Here is a 19,612-nt window from a genome sequence, read left to right on the forward strand (position 1 = left end):
AACTAGTTTGACGTAGCAGCTAAGACACACAGAAAGTTGCTAGCTGAAATGTAACCTAATAGAGTTAGGCACAAAAAGAGTGCATTTCTGCAAAGAAGAAACCACAGGTGTGTAACAGGTGTTCAAACCTAAGTCTATAAAAGTATACATCTAAAGCTACCCAGGCAAATTACAGATCTTAGTTATTTACCAGTTGCTCTGCCAGTTCAAAGTCTATATCCTGCAGATTCACTCGGAGAGGTCGATTATAAGTGAAACCACGCCCAAATTCCAGCTTCATCACTTCGTCGAAATTTGCTGCTCGCTCCAAGCCAACAAAAATGAGAGCCTTGACACCTGGAGAATTGTAAGAAAAAGCCATCAGTCATAAGCGATTGTTCACCAACTCTAAACAGCTTATTCTGTATAGCTCTGAAAAGTGCCACCCTTGTTCTCTGGGTAGACACCATCAATATGCTGATGATGGCAGCTAATGCCCTCCTTTCATTTGATCCAAGCACTCTGCTCTCGGTGCTTATTCTGCCTAGAACCAAGTTGCACCAAATTACTGGTGCCATCTCAGGCATTTCAGAAATCCACACTATCAGATTTTGGAAAATATTTCCCTGCTGTATTATTGTTCTTGCTATTCAGACACTGATTGGTCTCTGTTGAACCAGCCAGGCCCAGAAGTTAAGGAGCCCTTACTACAGGCTTCTTCTCCCACAGCTCAACATTTTGTGAACCATTTCTTTTTTTCTAAAAAATCCCAGTAATGGAGGATGGTGAGAGCCCCTTCCTCAAAGCTGCCACACAAATCTTCCTTGAATTAAAAAGATGGTACAGCAACACAGCTTCTCAAACGGCTCCTTGGCTCATTCATTCTCTAGGAATATGGTATTCCTCTGGCTCCACTAGACTGGGAACCGTGCAAATGTAGCACTGAGCAAGAAACCCCAGGCTCTTTCTCCCTTTTTTGTAATTGTCTGGGACAGCCCTTGCTATGTCAAATGGGATCACAAGCTAGTAATTAACTCTTTCTTGTGTCGCAGTGGTTAAAGAATGGCAAAAGAGAACAAATCAGGGTAGTTTTAAAATGTCAGTCTTCCATCTTCATTCAAAATGGTGTCCAGTTGTATCCGAATGCAGACAAAATTCTGCTCTTCCCTCTCAGGAACCATTGTGCAAAATTTGCTTATGAGATATAAAATTTGGCTAAAATCGGCACAGAAATGTTTAGTCCACCATCTTGATTAAAAATGGCTTCCGTTTGCATTCAAACACATACAAAAACCATCTCCCTCATGCAAAATTTGCTTACAAGGCAAAGAGACATGCAACTTTCCAAAATACATCGTTGATAATATATTCCAAAATATAATATATTCCAAAATATATTGTTGATAATACCTTCTCTCTTCAGATCATCAGATGCAGCTGCTAGCTGCCCTCTAGCACCATCAATGCCATCAGTTAAGTGTATTACAACCTGAGAAAGGAAATAAGTTATTATACATCAGTTGTGAAACACATTTATATGAAAAAACACCACTCTAATGTAATTTATTTTATTATTAGATTTATAAACCGTCCTTCATCATAAGATCTCAGGGCGGTTCACATAATAAAAGGTCTGCCATGAGAAATGTAACAACCATTCTGCTTTCAGATGAATCCTCCTTATTGGCTGGGTGCTGATGCCATAGCTTCTATTCTCTGCATTACAAGAATTCTGCACAGCTAAAATGGAACCCGTTCTCGGGGAAAGGAGGCACTTCTGTGCATGTCCCTCTGCCATGGGCAACCTTGGGCCATGTAGTTCTCCCCAAGGTGCCCTGGTCAGTTTTCAGAATGACATTCAGGAAAAGGCCTGTGGTTCATGAGCTGTCCAAGGATTTCTTCTGGATATGCCCTGTGGCACAAGGGTATTCAAGGCCAACCGTCCTCCACACTCTTTGCCTTGGATGAGAGCAGGATGATGTAGAAGTTGGGAGCAGCAAGGAGACTGATAGCTCCTCCAGTCATGGAAGAGGGACAGGGGTGGCGATGTGGTTTAAACCACTTAGCCTCTTGGGCTTGCCAGTTGGAAGGCCGATGGTTCGAATCCGCACAATGGAATGAGCTCCCATTGCTCTGTCCCAGTTTCTGCCAACCTAGCAGTTTAAAAGCACACCAGTGCAAGTAGATAAATAGGTACCACTGTGGCGGGAAATTAAACGGCATTTCCATGCACTCTGGTTTCTGTCACAGTGTCCCATTGCGCTAGAAGCAGTTTAGTCATGCTAGTCATGACCCAAAAAGCTGAATGCGGACAAACACCAGCTCCCTCGGCCTGAAGCAAGATGAGCACCACACCCCATAGCAGCCTTGAACTGGACTTAACCTTCCAGGGGTCTTTACCTTTTACCAGTCATGGCATATGTACTGTGACTGTCTCCAGAGGTTTGGGCAAGATAGGGCAAGGTTTGAAACGAACAAGGCTGCTTAGGGCAGAAGAGCGGCTTACAGGGCAATGCAAGTTAGCTATCTCCACCAAAATTACATCTATAACTCCATACAGGCAAACAAAACTTATTAAGTGCTAGTTCAAGACATTTTGCAGCATGAACTGAAGCCCTAACCCTACCATTCTTCCCAACACACTTTAAATTCAGACGCCAATTCATAGATCATATCTAATTCATATAAAGATCAATGCTATAAAGGAATACATTTGGGGTTTTTTAATCTTCACATTTAAGCATTTATTTGGCAAATCTAAATTTCCCAGCTAATAGTGGATAGTGCTGTGGTAATAAAGCAAATAAGATTTTACAAATTCTTTCAAAGAGCAACTTGTTGCTTTGTGTCTATAAAACAATATTTGGCTGCAGCAAGAGATTAGGATCATAATCCACTAATCTAGATTTGAAATAATGGGGGTGGGACTTAATTTGCTTGCAGCTGTTAAATAATATTTTTGCAAGAGTTTAATGAAACAGTTGGGAGAATTTTTTGCCAGAGCATGTCAAGCAGTTCCAGTATTATGGCTACTCAGCCTTCCACGCTATGTGCTGGTTATAAAACTGAAAAGCAGCACAGATCCAGAGTCCATCCCCTCCCCTCCAAAAAGAGAGAGAATGAAGTCCAAACTTACCTTCACGGTTCCAGCAGGAGATGCTCTGAATTTGTTCTGGTAAGATTTGAGGGTCTCTGCAGTTAGGACATATGGACCACCATTGTGCAAAGCTTGGAACTTCTCAAACAACTCCGGCTGGTACTCAGAAAAGTCAAATGCTTCCACAACTCCAGAGCGAGTCTGCGCCAGGAGAGACACCCGCACCCGAGGTGCCTGGTTGGCAGTGCAGCTAATTTTCTGCATCTGAGTAATCGTGTTCAGAATGTGATTGACCTTTGACTCCAGCACCTTCTGTGAAGCAAATATGCTTTGCCCTGGTCCGACATCTGATACATCAAATCCGAGTATAACATCCAGATCACAATCTTGAGTAGACAAAAGCAGAATGGCATGTTACACCGGCGTAGGGGAACATACATCCTACACAAATGTGTATAGGATTCTTCCATACAGAAAAAGGGATTTGTGTAGCAAGTACACATAACCCAATGTCCTAGACATGGTGCTTTCTTTCTGTTATTCATGGGTAAATTGATAACAATATCTATAATTATTAAACTACAGTGCAGATAAGCTTTCAGTAAAGATGTTCCTTACTTAAGCTTTTGACTCTGCTTCTCCCTTTTCCCCAAACTTGCACCACGGCTAAACTTCCACCCCTAACATATTGGATACCCCCTGGGACAGGTGCCACACTTGGTGTTATTTAGCTTACTTTTTGAATTTCCGCCCCACAATGGTCCAGTAATGCGCTTCCAGTACTTACAGAGGAAAAGAGGGCCATGAACCCTGATAGCCAAAGGGGCCTCCATGTTGAAGGAGGAGGAAGAGGAGGGGGGTGGCTTCCAGCACAATATACAAAAACACAACAGAGCATCACACATTTAAAGCTTCCTGATACAGGACTGCCTTCAGATGTCTTCTAAAAGTCAGAGAGTTGTTTATCTCCTTGACATCTGACGGGAGGGCATTCCACAGGGTGGGCGCCACTACCAAGAAGGCCTTCTGCCTGGTCCCCTGTAACTTCGCTTCTCGCAGTGAGGGGACCACCGTGGCTGTGAGAGCTAGAAGCAGAACTTCATCTGCTCATCTTAATGCAGCTGAGGGAGCATTTCAAATCTTAACTTTGCCTCATGCATGGTTTGAATTTTATCTCTGCCATTAACTCACTGGGTAGCTTTAGGCAACCTTCTCCCTGTCTGTCTCTCTCTTTCATTCCCCACTCTGCCTTTGGGGTTGTAATAATCATGTAAGGTTGCAACAGGGTGGTAAGGCATAAGAAGCACTATACAAAATCCAAGCTTTATTATTTTCATTCAGGACCAGCCAGATCCCTAACTCTCCTCAAGCTTCAAGGTCTTTCAAGAAACTGGAATTTGGGGCCTTGAGCCATTCACTGGCCTGACTCAGACTATATCCCACCTAAGAGACCACTAGTGGTGCATTCCCACATGCCTTCAGCAGCGACATGCTTTTTAAATTGGTAAGTGTTGAAAATAAAGTAGGTTCTATCGTAAATAAAGTAGGTGCTAGCGGGTGGCGCTGTGGGTTAAACCACAGAGCCTAGGACTTGCCGATCAGAAGGTCAGCGGTTCGAATCCCCGTGACAGGGTGAGCTCCCGTTGCTCAGTCCCTGCTCCTGCCAACCTAGCAGTTCGAAAGCACCTCAGAGTGCAAGTAGATAAATAAGTACCGCTCTGGCGGGAAGGTAAACTGCATTTCCACCAGAAGCAGCTTAGTCATACTGGCCACATGACCCAGAAGCTGTATGCCGGCTCCCTCGGCCAATAAAGTGAGATGAGCGCCGCAACCCCAGAGTCGGTCACGACTGGACCTAATGATCAAGGGTCCCTTTACCTTTAGCTTTTATCGTAGAGTGTAAGGAAGTCAACCATTCTATGGAAGAAGCTACTGTACTTTAAAAAATGCAGTATCAAAGGAGGGAAAGAAGTAAAAGCACAGTTGTATACAATAATTACACCAATGCAGAGCGTCAAGATGGAAAGTGGACAAGAAAAAAGCAATGGAAACAACCCAAGTGTATTTAAAATGGCAGCCATTACCTTTTGAGACTTCCCCCACTGGTCTGCACAGCTGCTCTTTCATGGTATCACTCAAGGTAACCAGCACAGCCTCATTCAACTCCGAGAGTTCCTGGGCCGTTGCTGCCCGGAAAGCTGTGGTGCCGTCACTGGAGAGTTTGGTAACTTCCCCAAGGTCAATGTTTTTCACTCCAACTGCAAACACCTTGACACCTGACCGTGCCAGTGCTAAGGAAGCTGTCTGCGCATCGTCTTCCGCCTTGCCTCCTGTTATAATAAATGCAATCTGAGGGACCTTCTGATCTGCCCTGCTGCCAGCCTCCTTCACGAAGTGTTTCGCTTGGACATGCTTGATGGCTGCTCCAGTATCAGCAACTCTGCCTCCTTTGTATGTTACTTTCTCAACAGCCGTTAAGATATCGTCTTTTTTGGAGAAATCCTTCAGGAAGAATTCATCACTCACATCTGAGTTGTACTGCACTAAGGCAACATTAATGGAATCGCCTTCTTCATAAATAGCGTCAATGATGCCATATATAAAGTTAATCACTTCTTGGAAATTGTCTTTCCCAAAGTTGATGGAGCCATCCAACAAAAAGACAACGTCTGCTTGTTTTTTGCCATCTGAAAGATGTAAATGGATGGGGGGAAGTGTGAAACAGGCTGAAGACCCCCTGCCCCAATCAGCAAGGCAAGAGAGCTGCGTCATCTGAATAAGGGTCACCAGCAGAATCCATAAAATATAGATAAATGCATTATGGATACCTCTCCACATTTACTTTGTAAAGAACAGAAAGTGTCTAGAATTGATGGCTGTGAACACAAACTTGAAAATAAGCAGGTGCTTAAATCTTACTTAAAATTTTAGAGGGATTGAATTGAACAATAACAATTGAAGACACCTTATTTCCTCTCACTAGACTACTGTTGTTGCCCAAAGTTCCATGAATGGCAACTCATCCCTTTGCCAGTGCTTATGGGAGGAAGAAATGAAGTTGGGTAGCAAGTACCCATGTAGGATAAGCAAATCCAGTATATATACTGATCATAGCTGTCAACGTTTCCCTTTTGTTTTCAGGGAAAATCCCTTATTCCGAATAGGATTCCTCGCAAGAAAAGGAAAAATTTGACAGCTATGATACTGATGCATCTAACAACCGTAACATCCCACCCCTACACCCCATTTTCAATGTTGGGGGTTTTAAGGTAGGCTCTTGTGCCCCCATGTGATAATTTTGTAGATGATTTTATTTTGTATCCTATTATTAAAATGTGATGTCAAGATAATGAAGAATATGTGTTTTTAAGTTTTTTAGATTCTAAAAGAATAAAATTATCACATGGAGAGCAAAAAAGAAAGAAAGAGTTGGTTCATGTGATTACCTTCTGCTTGAAGGATGAAAGTTTGGTATCTCTATCAAGCAAAATGGGAAAGGTATTTGTGGGGTGAACATTTGCTCTCACCCCCATTAGTAGTATCACAAAGTATCAAAAGGGTGGTGAAGGATTATTAGTATTGTGAGCAAAGACTGAAACACTGGAATGGCCTTTAGCTTGTATACCTCATTTAACATATGAATCAATCCATTATCATTACACTCTGAAAGGCTCCTCTTCTGGAAACTATCAAATTTATTCTTATGGCCTATACCAAAGTAGCAGTGCTCCCCTCATCACACAGTGCATGGATTTCTGCCAGTCACGTTCAAATTTATATGGGGTCAGTCCAAGGCCAGGCCAGCTTTTAAATCATGGGAGTGGACTTGGGTGAAGGCTCCCAGGGGTCAGTCTCAGGCCCCACCCCCTCAGTGGCCCCGCCCCCAGGCCTGCCCACGACTGGATCAAACAGGAAATCAAATTCCAGTGAGAGGTGAATACATCTCCCTTCAGTCACTGGAGTCAAGTCACACTGTGGAGACTTTGAGCCACAAACACCACATCACCATGGAAGGGGTGAGGGGACATTTCCTCCGCTAAAGAACAAGCCTACTTGGTCTCTTTTGTGTGTGTGAAATGACAGCGCAAAGGTCTCATTTCCTCTAAAATTCCTCTAAAAATGCAGTATTTCCCCAGCACTACATTCAAAAATATTTGTTTTGAAATGAAAGACTAACCAGGGAAAACGTCAGGCGGCGAGAGTGTCGGCTCCTGAGGTGCCTCAAATGATGCATAAAACCTTTTCGCTATTGATGGGAGCTCAGTAAACTCTCTCACGAAAAACACAGTTCGGGGATCATTGGTAATTAGTCGCAGTTCTTCGTTGTCTGCATTCCCTGATCCTACACCCAGGCTTTTAATCCCAGATGTCTGCATCTTGACAGCAGGTCTGCTGACATCATCCTCTGACCTCCCCCCAAGCAAAAGAACTAAATGCTGTGGGACTCCATCTTCTCTTCTGCTGCCTGCAGATTTAACAAAGTAGTTCTTCATAACAAACTCCAAGGCTTTCCCAACATTCAGGGGAGCACCTCCTCTGTACCGCAAGCGCCGAAGGCTGTCTATGACAGCACCTCTTGTTTTGTGTTCTTTTAAGCTGAACTCAGGGAACACATCATTGCTGAATTGGACAACACCAACTCTTGTTTTGCTTGGTGCAATTTCCAACATCTGGACAATCTGGATAATAAAATCTCGAATGCGAGCAGCATCGTCCCGCTTGACATTGTCAGAGGTGTCGATGAGAAAGACAATGTCCTTTGCTTCACTGTCAATATCTGCAGGAAGGAAAAAAGCAGCAAAGAAGAGTGTCACTGGCTTCCTTCTTACACTAATGCCAGGCTCAATTCCTGGCATTTCCAGTTAAAAGCAGCTTGGGGAGAAGTGGCTGAGAACATAGACAGCCACTGCCAGTCAGGACAGACAATATTGGGGAAGTGGACCAATGTTGGAACTCTGTAAAAGGCAGTGTTACAAACACTGGGTAAACCAGTTTAGCTTTTTTTCTAAGCTGTAGGTGCTTTTTTCTATGTGCAGCATTTTCAAAAATGTCTTTATGCAAATCTGTACAAAATAGGCTTCTGAAGCTTGACTCCAGTTTTTAAACACATTTCTAATGTCAGTATCCTAACACCTAGTCTTAACCACAACTACTTGCAGGCAACATTAATGTCAGTGGATTTCATTTCCAAGAAAGTGTGTTTCAGCTAGCAGCAGGATTCCATTTCTGGTGCTGCAATACTACAAATTATTTCACATTCCTCTTGGAGTTTAGAAACATTAAGCTAGCATTGTATGCTGACATAGTTGTGTGCAAGCATTAAGGGGTGAGACAACAGTAACCTCTCCTGTTGGGTATTAATATTCATTCTATACCAAAAGAATATCTTGATCATTACATTTGTTTAGCTAACCATTTTCCTTATTTAAGTATGTATATCCAAAAGCAGAAATTTATCTCTGAACCGATGATACAGAGGCACCATTTTAAGAGGTTTATGTCCTCTTTCTGGTCTTCCCACAGGCATCTGGTTGGCCACTGTGAGAACAGAATGCTAAGACTAGATATGCCTTTGGCTCGATCCAGCAAGGCTCTTCGTATACCCTTATATCCACCAAATGACATTTGAATATTATCTTCTAGAACAAGAGCACTTGTTGGAGCTGGCTCAAGTCATTTTGCCATGTGAAGAGGAACAGCAAATCCCTCCCTCAACAAGTGAAACTGCATAGTACCCAAGTTACTTTGGCATCTGAGATAGAACATCAGAACATATGAACAGCCTGATGGATCAGGCTGATGGTCAGGCGGTGGAAGCGGCGGGCTCCGGTGCACAAATGCGCCACCTGGCAGCAGCACACCCCCCCCCCCGCCCCCAAGCATGTGACAGAAGACACTACGGCCCTGATTCAACTTATGCTTTTGTGAGCTAACACTCAATGGGCACCATCAGGCACCACCATACATATAAACCAATTCTTTTGGTCTAGGCAAGAGAATTACAGATGCTTTAACTGATCATAAGGAGATTGATTATTCTCCTTTTAAAAAAAACGCTACCTGAAAATGTGGCAGATCTGGCTAGCAAAGAAAGCTAGCTATTGCTATTGCCCTCACCCACCCAAATACAGATTAAGAACCTTACATAGTGATGTCAGGAATGAGGGGAAGCAAAGGATCCTCTATCCTACTTTTAGCATCATTCTGTGAACTCCTAAGAGGAACAGAAGCTAATGTGACCCCGTGCTAGTTATCGTAACAAGAGCCCCAGAACATTCTGCAAACTCTTCAAACTTCTAAGTCTTCAGACTGGTGCAATTCTGCAGCAGTTGTTGTGACATGTAGCCTGGTAAGAAGTTTCCCTATAAGATGGAAGAGGTGGGTTATCTAATGGGAGATGAGAAAATGATTTAAACAAACAAAAACAGACAGCAATCTTACCTATAGGGGGATAACTTGTGTCACCAATAAGGCTTTGTATCTGCTGTGAAGTTAGTGTTGTAACAGGGGCCAGCAATTTCTGTTCCAGACTTGGAAGATCCTGATAGGTTGATATCTGGAACACATACTGAGGGCTAAGAGCTATTTTGACCAATTCCTCATAATCCATGTTCACTCCAATAGGAAATGGTGCCACACCAACACTCTTGACTTGGACTACAGGATCCTCTAAATCATCATCAGGTGGTCGGGAAAAGAGAATTATTAAAAACTGAGGTGCGCCCTCTTCTATGCGACTTCCTGAGGGCTTCGTAAATATGTTCTTTGACACATATTCTAGGGCAGATCCAAGGTTGACTTGCCTCCCTCCTTTGGGTCTGAGTCTTCTCACTGCAGCTTGTACCTCATCTTTGGTGGAATGTGCATTCAGCAGAAATTCAACCCTGGGGTCATTGCTGAACTGAATCACAGAGACCCGAGTAGAAGCAGAGCCCACGTTCATATTGTTTACAAGTCTCTCAATAAACTCAACAACTGAAGGAAATTGAGTAGCTGCAAACTGGGAGCCATCAATAAGGAACACAACATCTCTCCTCTCATCCACTACAGAAAAAAGGAAGACTTTAGAAGACACTAGTACAAATAAATTATACAAGCAACACATTTGAAAGGCACAAATAGTAGTAATTTTAGATTACAGTCGACTTGCCAAGCGTGGCTTCTGATTGGCTGCAGAAAGCTCCTGCAGCCAATAGGAAGCCCCGTTGGACATTTGGCTTCCAAAAGAATGTTCAAAAACCGGCTTTCAACGTTCCAGTTTTCAATCATTCGGGTGCTAGAACGTTTGACTCCCAAGGCATTCAGGAGCCAAGGTACAACTTTATCAGCAATATGGCACTGAAGCCAAATGTACACTCAGTAAAAGCTACACAAAGTGAGCTTCGCAAAGTTGATCACTCTTTCTCCTGACAATTTTAGATCACAATCTTAGTGATGGAAAACTATTGTTCTCTTATAATGGCACTGCGCCTACCTGAGAGAGGCTGGAACTAAGTTCCAGTGAGTTCTGGATGAAGAAAAGCCCTGGGTATGCTAGTGGGAGACAGCACAGAAAGTCCTACTTGCACCATGGGATTTCCCTCTTCATTTCCTCCCCCCCATGCCCTCCCCCCAATTGGCCTGGGGAAGGAGAGCAGAGAACTTTTTGACTGACAAACAGAAATGCCAATGCTGACACAACAATCAAATTAGTGTGACATTGAATTCCTCTGTTATAAACTATAGTATGAAGTTTGCAAATCATGCCTTATGTTAATTATAGCCTGGCATGATGTCTAAATAGGCAATCCATAGGATGGTCATCACTACTCTGAAACTGAGAAACAGGAGGGCTGAGCTAATGTGAAATGAAAATAGAAAAAGCAGCATTAAGCCCTGGTTTGTCTCTTGCCCATCTGGAAGCATTTGGGGTTACGACTAGTGCAAACCATAGTTTGCCAGGGTGTGAAGTGGGCACAACATGCAGTAGGATGGCCATTTTGCTTCTCTCCTACTGCACAAACCTTCATGGAGCCCACCAGACCTGCCACTTTTATCTGCATCAGACCGAGGCTGCGGCACAATAAATCTGGGTCACAGAAGATAATGTAGCCAGCAACACAATCAGAAAACATAACCCAAGAGTAACCCCTGGAACCTTATAAATGCACACAAACATACAGACAGGAAGTTCCCTGCCTTCTGCAGGTGAGACATTACCCACTGGTAGTGTAACCACCCATTCTGGGTGCAAATAACAGTACCCAGACTTAGGGCTGCCATTTTGTGTGCAGTAATTCTGGCATTTCCCCCACCGTACGGTTCTTGTGTAAAATGTTTTTGCGAGATTTTGTGCTCTTTAAGCAGCCACAGGGGAAGCCAAAACAAGCCCTGACAAATGTGATCAGTGCTGCTGCAATAGCCCTGTGCCCATTTTGAACCAGATGCTGCAGAACAGGGCTCAACACGCCCCGCTGCCTCCAGCAACTTGGGCTGCTTCATGACCTCAATGTCTTTGTGTGTAGTAGGAGCATAATTATAACACAGGTTCAATAGTTAAGAAGTTTCTTTTCACCTGGGCTAGGAAGCGCTGTGGCCAAAGCGGTTATTTTTGGCCCGGTCAACTCAGCCACCATTTGTGAAAGTGTTCGTTTTAAGGAGCCCAGCTGAGCGACACCTGGGACAAGGTGCACAAACTGAGGAATGAAAGAAATTGTCTGCATCTCAGTGGCATCTGCATTTTGAATCCCAATGCCAAACGGCACTGCACCCCTCGTCTTGAGATCCAAGGCAGGCCTTGTGACATCATCGCTTGACTTTTCCGCAGTCAGCAGGAACAATATCTGTGGGACCCCTTCAGACAACCTGCTTCCAGCCTGGCTGGTGAATACATTGCTCCTCAGGTAGTTAAGGGCAGCCCCTGTATAAGGGGCAGGGCCTCCCATGGCAGACAATCTCTGGATGGCCCTGATCACTTCGGCCTTGTCTTGGTAGCGATTCAGAAGAAACTCCGGCTGCACACGGCTGCTGTACTGGGCCACGGCCACCTGAACTTTGTCAGGACCAATATCCAAAGAGTCGACCAAACCTTGCACAAAGGACTTCACCTCTGGGAAAATGCTTCGCATGCCATCTGAACCGTCTATCAGAAACACAACATCCTTCTTTGGAGATTCCTCAGCTGTTGAAGAAATGTGGGGGTTATGAGGAGAAAAAAAAGGAATACAATCAATTGTCACATAAAGAAAAAGGTAAGCTCCCATTTGCCTATTAAATTTTGCATGCTTTTGCTCCCAGGGTGAAAAGAAAACTGAGGGGGAGAAATGAGGGAAGGCACCACCAACACAGGGAATGAAGAGAAGTAAAACCTCAAATAGGCACAGGAATTGGTTAAAAAGATTACCATCTTAAGTAGCTTTACTGGTGAGAGCCAGTGAAAGTCAGAGTGACTGTTCAGTTTTCCTGAAGAAGGAGGTGGTGTGATTGAGCCCAAAGAAGAGATTCTTGATTTGAAATGCTTCAGGGGAGCCTTCAGAAACCAAGAGACTCCTGTGCACTCTGAAGTTTCATTTTCTCTCTGTTTCCTGCTCCCATCGTCATCTCAGTAGCAAATACTTGAAAGTTCTCTCTTCTACACTCAAGGGCTCATCTACACATACCTTTGCTACAGGCTTTCGAGACACAGCTCTAGGCTTTCCAGGTCTGTGTCGAAATGGGGTTTTTGTTTTTGTTTTGTCCTGGCACTTTCCATAAGAAAACCCATGTTTTAACCACTGAATCAGAATGAACGACCATCTGTGGAAAACTCAATTGCTGTTTGCTATGTTTCAGCTGTAAAATGCAGGTTTCCCAGATAAAAGTGCAAGAAAAGAAAAGAAAAAACAATGCTCATGGACCTGGAGAGCCCCGATCTGTCCCTAGATATACGGCACAAAAGGACGTGTGGATGGGCCCCTACTTAAATTACCCCTCCTTTACACTGGCTTTACCTTCCCACACATCAGGCTGAAAATGGCCATGCTAAACTGTAAAAAGGTAAAGGGACCCCTGACCATTAGGTCCAGTCGTGGCCAACTCGGGGGTTGCGGTGCTCATCTTGCTTTATTGGCTGAGGGAGCCGGCGTACAGCTTCCGGGTCATGTGGCCAGCATGACTAAGCCGCTTCTGGCAAACCAGAGCATCGCACGGAAACACCGTTTACCTTCCCACCAGAGCGGTATCTATTTATCTACTTGCACTTTGACGTGCTTTCTAACTGCTAGGTTGGCAGGAGCAGGGACCGAGCAACGGGAGCTCACCCCGTTGCAGGGATTCAAACTGCCGACCTTCTGATCAGCAAGTCCTAGGCTCTGTGGTTTAACCCACAGCGCCACCCGCGTCCCTATGCTATACTGTACTGCAAGGAAATAAGCAGCTATAGGATGGAGAAGCAGCATTTAATAATGAGAGAAAGGAGCTTTTTCCGGGGCAAATGCTTTACCTACAGCAAGCAGTCATGAAAAAGCAAGAGACTACTATGCTGACAGGTAAAATATAACAGTTGCCTTGTGTTCTTTCTGATATAATCTATCATACAGATTGGTGCTGGGCTCATGACAGAGCCTGGATTTCCAAACTGGGGAGTCTGTTTTCAAACTTCCCCCAACTCAAAGCCTGTTAGTATCACTACTGCACTTCATTATATATGGGAAGCACCTTATAGCTGCACACTCAATGACATTTGTATCTGGGAAAAGACGTGAATGAGGTCTCCCACATGCAAAGAGGAAGCACAACACTCCCTGCACTTTATAAGCATCAAGAATTATCTATTTGAGACTTTTTCAAAGTAAACAGACTCTCCTAAATGCTTTGAGCAAATTGCAGCTAGCCAGCAATTTCTTATTTACAGCTTCTTGTGTAACCCGTTGGACTGTGCATGCTTCAAAGAAAAAGACGAAAACTGCAGAAATGAATACCTGATGGCTGAGACGGAATGGCTTTCAGCAGACTGCCTATTTGAAATTGTAGGTCTCCAATTCTGGAAAGGGAGTCAGCAACTAGCAGAAATTGAGGGTCGAAAGCTATCTTTTCTAATTCACTACGATCTGCAGTCCTGGATTTGATAGCAAAGGGAATAATTCCACTTTGTTTCAGAGCATCAGCAGGGTCATCCACACTATCGCTTGATCTCCCAGCAGCAAGGAGCATAAGTAGTTGTGGCACTCCTTCATCAATCCTGCTTCCAGCACTCTTCACAAATATTTCTTTCGTGGCGTAATCTAACGCAGCACCAATGTTGAGCAACCTCCCTGTTTTTATCTTCATTCTTTTCACTTTCTGAAGGATGTCTTGCTTGTTTGGGATATCTTCAAAGTTGAACTCAAGTTGCACGTTATCACTAAACTGTGCCACAGCTACACGTATGGCATCAGGACCCACATCCAGTTCAGAAATAATCCGGTGCAAAAAGTCCCGAACAGCAACAAACTGACCCATAAGGTTGGCTGAGCCATCAATCAAGAACAAGATATCAAACTTGTTTTCTGGAATTCAGAGAAATGAAAATGTTTAATACACAAAAAGATATTGCAGATTTATTTTGCAAACTAGGAGATAATAAATCAGAGTGATCTTGATTATGTAAGAGGAAGAATTCAGGCTTTGGGCCTTTCTATAGCACCTTTCCTTAAAAACCCCAAATTGTGGAATCACTGGAAATTACTCTAGAACTTCCAGGAGAGTGAATTATTGGTACTTTTAATGTATTATGCATTGTGAGGACTATATTGTTGAGATGTGCAATCAGTGAACCTAAAAATGAGGAAGTGGAAGTGGAAATGATTCCAGCTTCTTTGAAATGCCTAAAGCAGACCTTAGTACTTGCAGCTTTCTGTCATCAACACAGGGAGGGCATCACATCGTAGAGACATGAGGCTTCTGTCTTTAAGGCTCTGAAGAGAAGGGATGGTACAGAAGTGTGCCTTCTCCTATCATAGCCAGTGCTTTTTTCTGGCAAGGAGTTCTTGAACCAAGTACTGTTGCTTAGGCTGCCACTGCTGCCTGCCAGCCAGAGTGCTTCCTTTGCCCCAGGCTGGGGCTTACTTCTTACAAAGTTGGGGAGGGAAGGAAGGAGCATGTTCAGTTAGCTGCCTACTTTGTCCTATTGTAGCTGGAGGACACATGGGGAGGATATCCCCACAGGCTCAGGCGGCCACAGCCCACCATCCAGTGGCAGGCACCTCCTACATCCCTTAAGGGGCTGGATAAAAGGGAGGAGGAGGAGCAGGGCTATCGGCACAGGCTCAGGCAGTGGCTGCTGGCCTGCTAACCAGCGAAGTGAAGATTGTGGCACTTTCTGATGGTACGAGCTGCTTGAAATGAAATGGACTGCCCTGGAAGGTGGTAGTCTCCCCTTTGCTAGGCATTTTTGAAATAGAGGGCAGGAGGGACACCCAGCAGTGGATCGGCAGCGCATAGGACTAAAGGCCTCTGGAGAGCTTTACTACTCTAGGATTCTGGCTGGGAGACAGCAAGTCACTTTCTGTGTGTTTATAGGGCTTCTATTTTATTGTGTGCACAGACAGTTAATCTTCCCCACCCCTTCGGAACAAAGAAAGTGGGGGGAATGAGGGCGAAGAGAACAGAAGCTGCGCCCTCAGATACTGTTATAAATGTTACACACTTCTTTTCACATATATTATAGAGAGAGGAGGAGCGAGATAGTTTGTTTTAAAAAATAAAAGTAAAGTAAAGCTATAGAAAGAAAGAAAATGAGCACTCCTCGTGTATCTATTTTGTCAACTGTAGCTTCTCAAGATATGTCCAAATGGTAAAATAAGTGCACGTGCAATCATTATGCAAAACAGTGCACTTGGGTTCGCATCAGCCAACCACATTTCTATTTATACCCTGTGCATAGATCTAGAATGTGTGAAACAGCCCTAAGGGCTTCTTCATTAAATTCAAACATGGAAGGAACATGTTAGGGATGCTGTGGCAGTCACACGTGGCAGCCTTCATCCATGATGCTCGTTACATGCATGGAAACAGGTTCCCTACATGAATTTCACAATGTGTGCAATGCCTCTTAAGACACAGCTGTGGCAAAATGTTTCATGCCATTTGAAACATACCTGCAAGATAAAACAAAATCATTCTTAAATCCATTTTGAATGAAGAAAGGAACAAATTACCTGCTGAATCTTCAACATAATATGTTGTTATTTGACCAATCATTTCCTGTGGCACGTTTGCCAGAGAACTGAATTCATCCTTAAGAAATACCATTTGTGGATTGTATGCAATCCGCTGAAGTTCTGTCAGATCAGCATCTTTAACACCAACGCAGAAGGTCAGCACTCCTGCACGAGCTAAAGAATGGGCAGCCTGCTCGAATGAATCAACAGATCGCCCTGTCGCAAGGTAGACTAGAACCTGAGGGACGCTTTCATCTATCCTGCTCCCACCGGCTTCGGTGAAATGATTTTCACGGACAAAGTCTAGTGCAGCACCAGTATTCAGTATGGATCCCCCAAGGAGTCTCAATTGCCTTAGATGATCGAGTACCTCTGCCTTGGTTAGAAAAGTGTTTAAAAAGAATTCTGTTTTCGGATTCTCACTAAATTGCACTAGGCCGATTCGTATATCATCAATTCCAACATCAAGGGAGCCAACTAGGCTCACAACAAAGTCACGGACCAATGGGAAGTTGGCATTTCCAACGTTGGCTGATCCATCCAAAAGAAAGATGATATCCCTTTTATTTAACAGAACTGCAGTAGAGCACAGAAAATAATGTAAGAAATCACAGAAAAACATACCAGAATTTGTCATGTGTGCATACAACATTTGCTGTACACACATGTTCACCTTGTGAGAGAGAAGAGAAACAGGACAGCCATGAAGAGATGGAAGGAAGAAATGAGTGAAGTGTCATGATGCCCCCCCCACATGGTTCAAAGCACACCCAACTACATTTTAGGTTTTCTGTCTACAGGTGATGCAAGCAGGGACTCTTTCATGTTTAAAATTGCCAGTGAACTTCAGTGTAAATGGATTTTTAAACTGGATCTGAAAGCTCAGAACAATTTTAAGTATCCAATTGATATTATCGGGCATCAAAAATGGACTGGAAAGTTCCAAAACAGCCTGGTCCTCAGCACTCACTTGACAATGTCTTTGGACCAAGGCCAGATCCTAGAGGCTTTTATACTTGTCATAAATGTGTCAGCACATGTGCACAGGACCACATATGTCTCTGTTGAAGCACCAGGGCACCTGCTAAATCCCCTCCTGGGATGGATTGGGTCCTTTCTGTTCCCTCCCCAAATGAGTCTATGGAGCACCTGAAAAAGCAGGAATGGATTGATCCATATCTAGAAGGAATTCAATTCCCCCACATGACTAGAGCAGGGACACTCTCGCCAGACCCCACCCCTTGCGTCCTGTGCCCAGCCCTGACAATGTCTATGTCTGACTGCGCTGGTCCACTTCAGCCCTGCTTTCTGCAGCCGTGTCTTCATCTAACTCACACCTGACATCAGATATAACACCAGATGTGCCTGGCTTAGGGCAGTGGTTCCTAACTGGTAGCCCACAGACCCCAGGGGGTCCACGTAACTCACCCAGGGGATCCATGGCACCATTCACATAACAAAAACTACTGCAACTGAGAGAATGAGCATGTGCACCCTCTACTTATGCAGTTGCCTTATTGCCCATCTAGCATGTTTTATTTATTAATGGAGGTGCTTTTAGCTTATGCTGGTCTATGACCGTAGTAAAGATTTGAAAAACTACCAGAGAGATATCAGTATTTTCCAAAGTAATGAGTCCATGGCTTGGCTTTTTGAAAAACAAGGGGTCTACAGAACTTAGCTAATTGGGAACCACTGGTTTAGGGGGAACAGCCTTGTGGGCCAAATTTGGAAGCTTAGCAGTCCAAATTTGGCCCTCAGGTCAGAGGTTCTCCACCCCACACAGCTATTAAATGTGTAAATATGGCAATAGTTTGAAAGCCTAATTGTAAGATTAGAAAGGGATAATTGTAATTTATGCCCATATGCTAATACCTGCAGGGAATGAAACAGGGGGTGGGGAGGGAGAGGAAAGACAGAGGGAGAGAGAGAGAGAATATATATATATATACATACACATATTGAAGTATAAGAACATTTAGAACATTTTTAATTTATATTTTAAAATAAAAATGCCACTGTTTATATGCATCATGCAAGACTGTATTAGTAAGAGACATACATTTTGAAAAAGCTTGTTAAGTGACAGATATTCCCGTGATATTCATCTTAATTTAGGATAATGCTTTAAAATTTAGCAAATCTAGAATAACTGAGCTACGTATTAGGGGAAAAAATCAGGATTATTATAAAAGCTCCTTAGAAAACTAACACTATTGTTCTGCATTAGTTTTGCCATCTTGCTCAGGATTCTTAAAAGTGTTCACTGCAAAAGATTTATATCCCATAAGTGCAGTCTTTCATGTCCTGGGTGCATTTAGCAGTCTACCAGCTCCCTAGAGATGCAAATGACAGAAGAGACAGACAGAAGGCCTGTTTCAAGAGTTGGTTGCAGCAAACGAGCCTGCCAAACAGACCCTGCCCTGGAGAAATCTAAAGTGACGAATAAACCCATCGTAAATTATCATTAGCGTTGCTGAGGATGAATAACCGGGGTGGGAAGGCTGTTTTTAAAACAGTATTATTTACAAAGGCCAAATGCATTTTAGAACTTAACAAGAACAGTGTTTACCTTTTCCACTTGGTGTTACTTCAATCAATCCGGACAGTGTCTTCAGGGGTGACAAAATATCATTGAGAGTATTTACCAGGATAGGTGTGCGGAACTCGGAAGGACTGAATACTAGGGATGGTTCGTAGGCAATTTGTTCTAGTTCTGCACGATCTGCTTTTCGGGACCCAACAGCCAGGATGAATATGCGACTCCTTTTCACTTCCTGTGCTGGTTCAGCAACATCATCTTGGGACTTTCCACCAGTAATAAGGACCAGCATTGATGGTATGCCTTCATTGATCCTGCTTCCAGCAGCGCTGGTGAATAAGTTGTCTTTCACATACCTTAGTGCGGAGCCTGTGTTGAGTGCAGCACCACCCATTGGCCTTATTTTCCTGACACTTGCAAGGACATCTTTTCTGTTCTGGAAGGTATTGAAATAGAACTCGGGTCTTACAGTTTCTGCATATTGTGCCACTGCAACTTGAACGAGGTCCGGTCCAATTTCCAGTTTCTGGATGACTTTGGCCACAAAATCACGAATTGCATTAAAAGGGGCAGCTCCCAAGGCTGCTGTGCCATCTATCAGGAAGACTATGTCCCTCCTATTGACTTCAACAACTGCAAGCAACAATATACAAACATATAATCAGTAGCATTACTTACTTAACTCGTTCAATCAATTCCTTATCACTACATACCTTCTAGGGGCTACATCTTACAAAAGGTGTCTTTCTTTGTTGTCGTCGTTCCCCCCCCCCCACACATTTGTTTATGCTGAGTTATACTGAACTGTATTGTAATTCAAATGTACTAAATCCAAAT

The 19,612-nt window shown here is 43.7% G+C and overlaps 1 protein-coding gene across 13 annotated transcripts in view; it reads right to left on the reverse strand.

The window, feature by feature from the left end:
* COL6A3 (collagen type VI alpha 3 chain) overlaps window positions 1-19,612 on the reverse strand; it is a 103,118-nt gene that overhangs the window by 46,645 nt on the left and 36,861 nt on the right. For all 13 annotated transcript variants that reach the window (XM_083702484.1, XM_083702485.1, XM_083702483.1 and 10 more), the window contains 10 exons: window positions 18,806-19,408; window positions 16,231-16,809; window positions 14,014-14,580; window positions 11,631-12,236; window positions 9,518-10,120; window positions 7,254-7,853; window positions 5,161-5,763; window positions 3,116-3,462; window positions 1,390-1,468; window positions 191-336 (listed from right to left, as the gene is read on the reverse strand). In XM_083702484.1, the coding sequence (XP_083558610.1) occupies window positions 191-336; window positions 1,390-1,468; window positions 3,116-3,462; window positions 5,161-5,763; window positions 7,254-7,853; window positions 9,518-10,120; window positions 11,631-12,236; window positions 14,014-14,580; window positions 16,231-16,809; window positions 18,806-19,408 (4,733 nt within the window). The remainder of the gene's footprint in view (window positions 1-190; window positions 337-1,389; window positions 1,469-3,115; window positions 3,463-5,160; window positions 5,764-7,253; window positions 7,854-9,517; window positions 10,121-11,630; window positions 12,237-14,013; window positions 14,581-16,230; window positions 16,810-18,805; window positions 19,409-19,612) is intronic.

Source organism: Podarcis gaigeae (genome assembly GCF_964106915.1).
Source record: "Podarcis gaigeae genome assembly, chromosome: 1".
Classification (NCBI taxonomy): Eukaryota; Metazoa; Chordata; class Lepidosauria; order Squamata; family Lacertidae; genus Podarcis; species Podarcis gaigeae.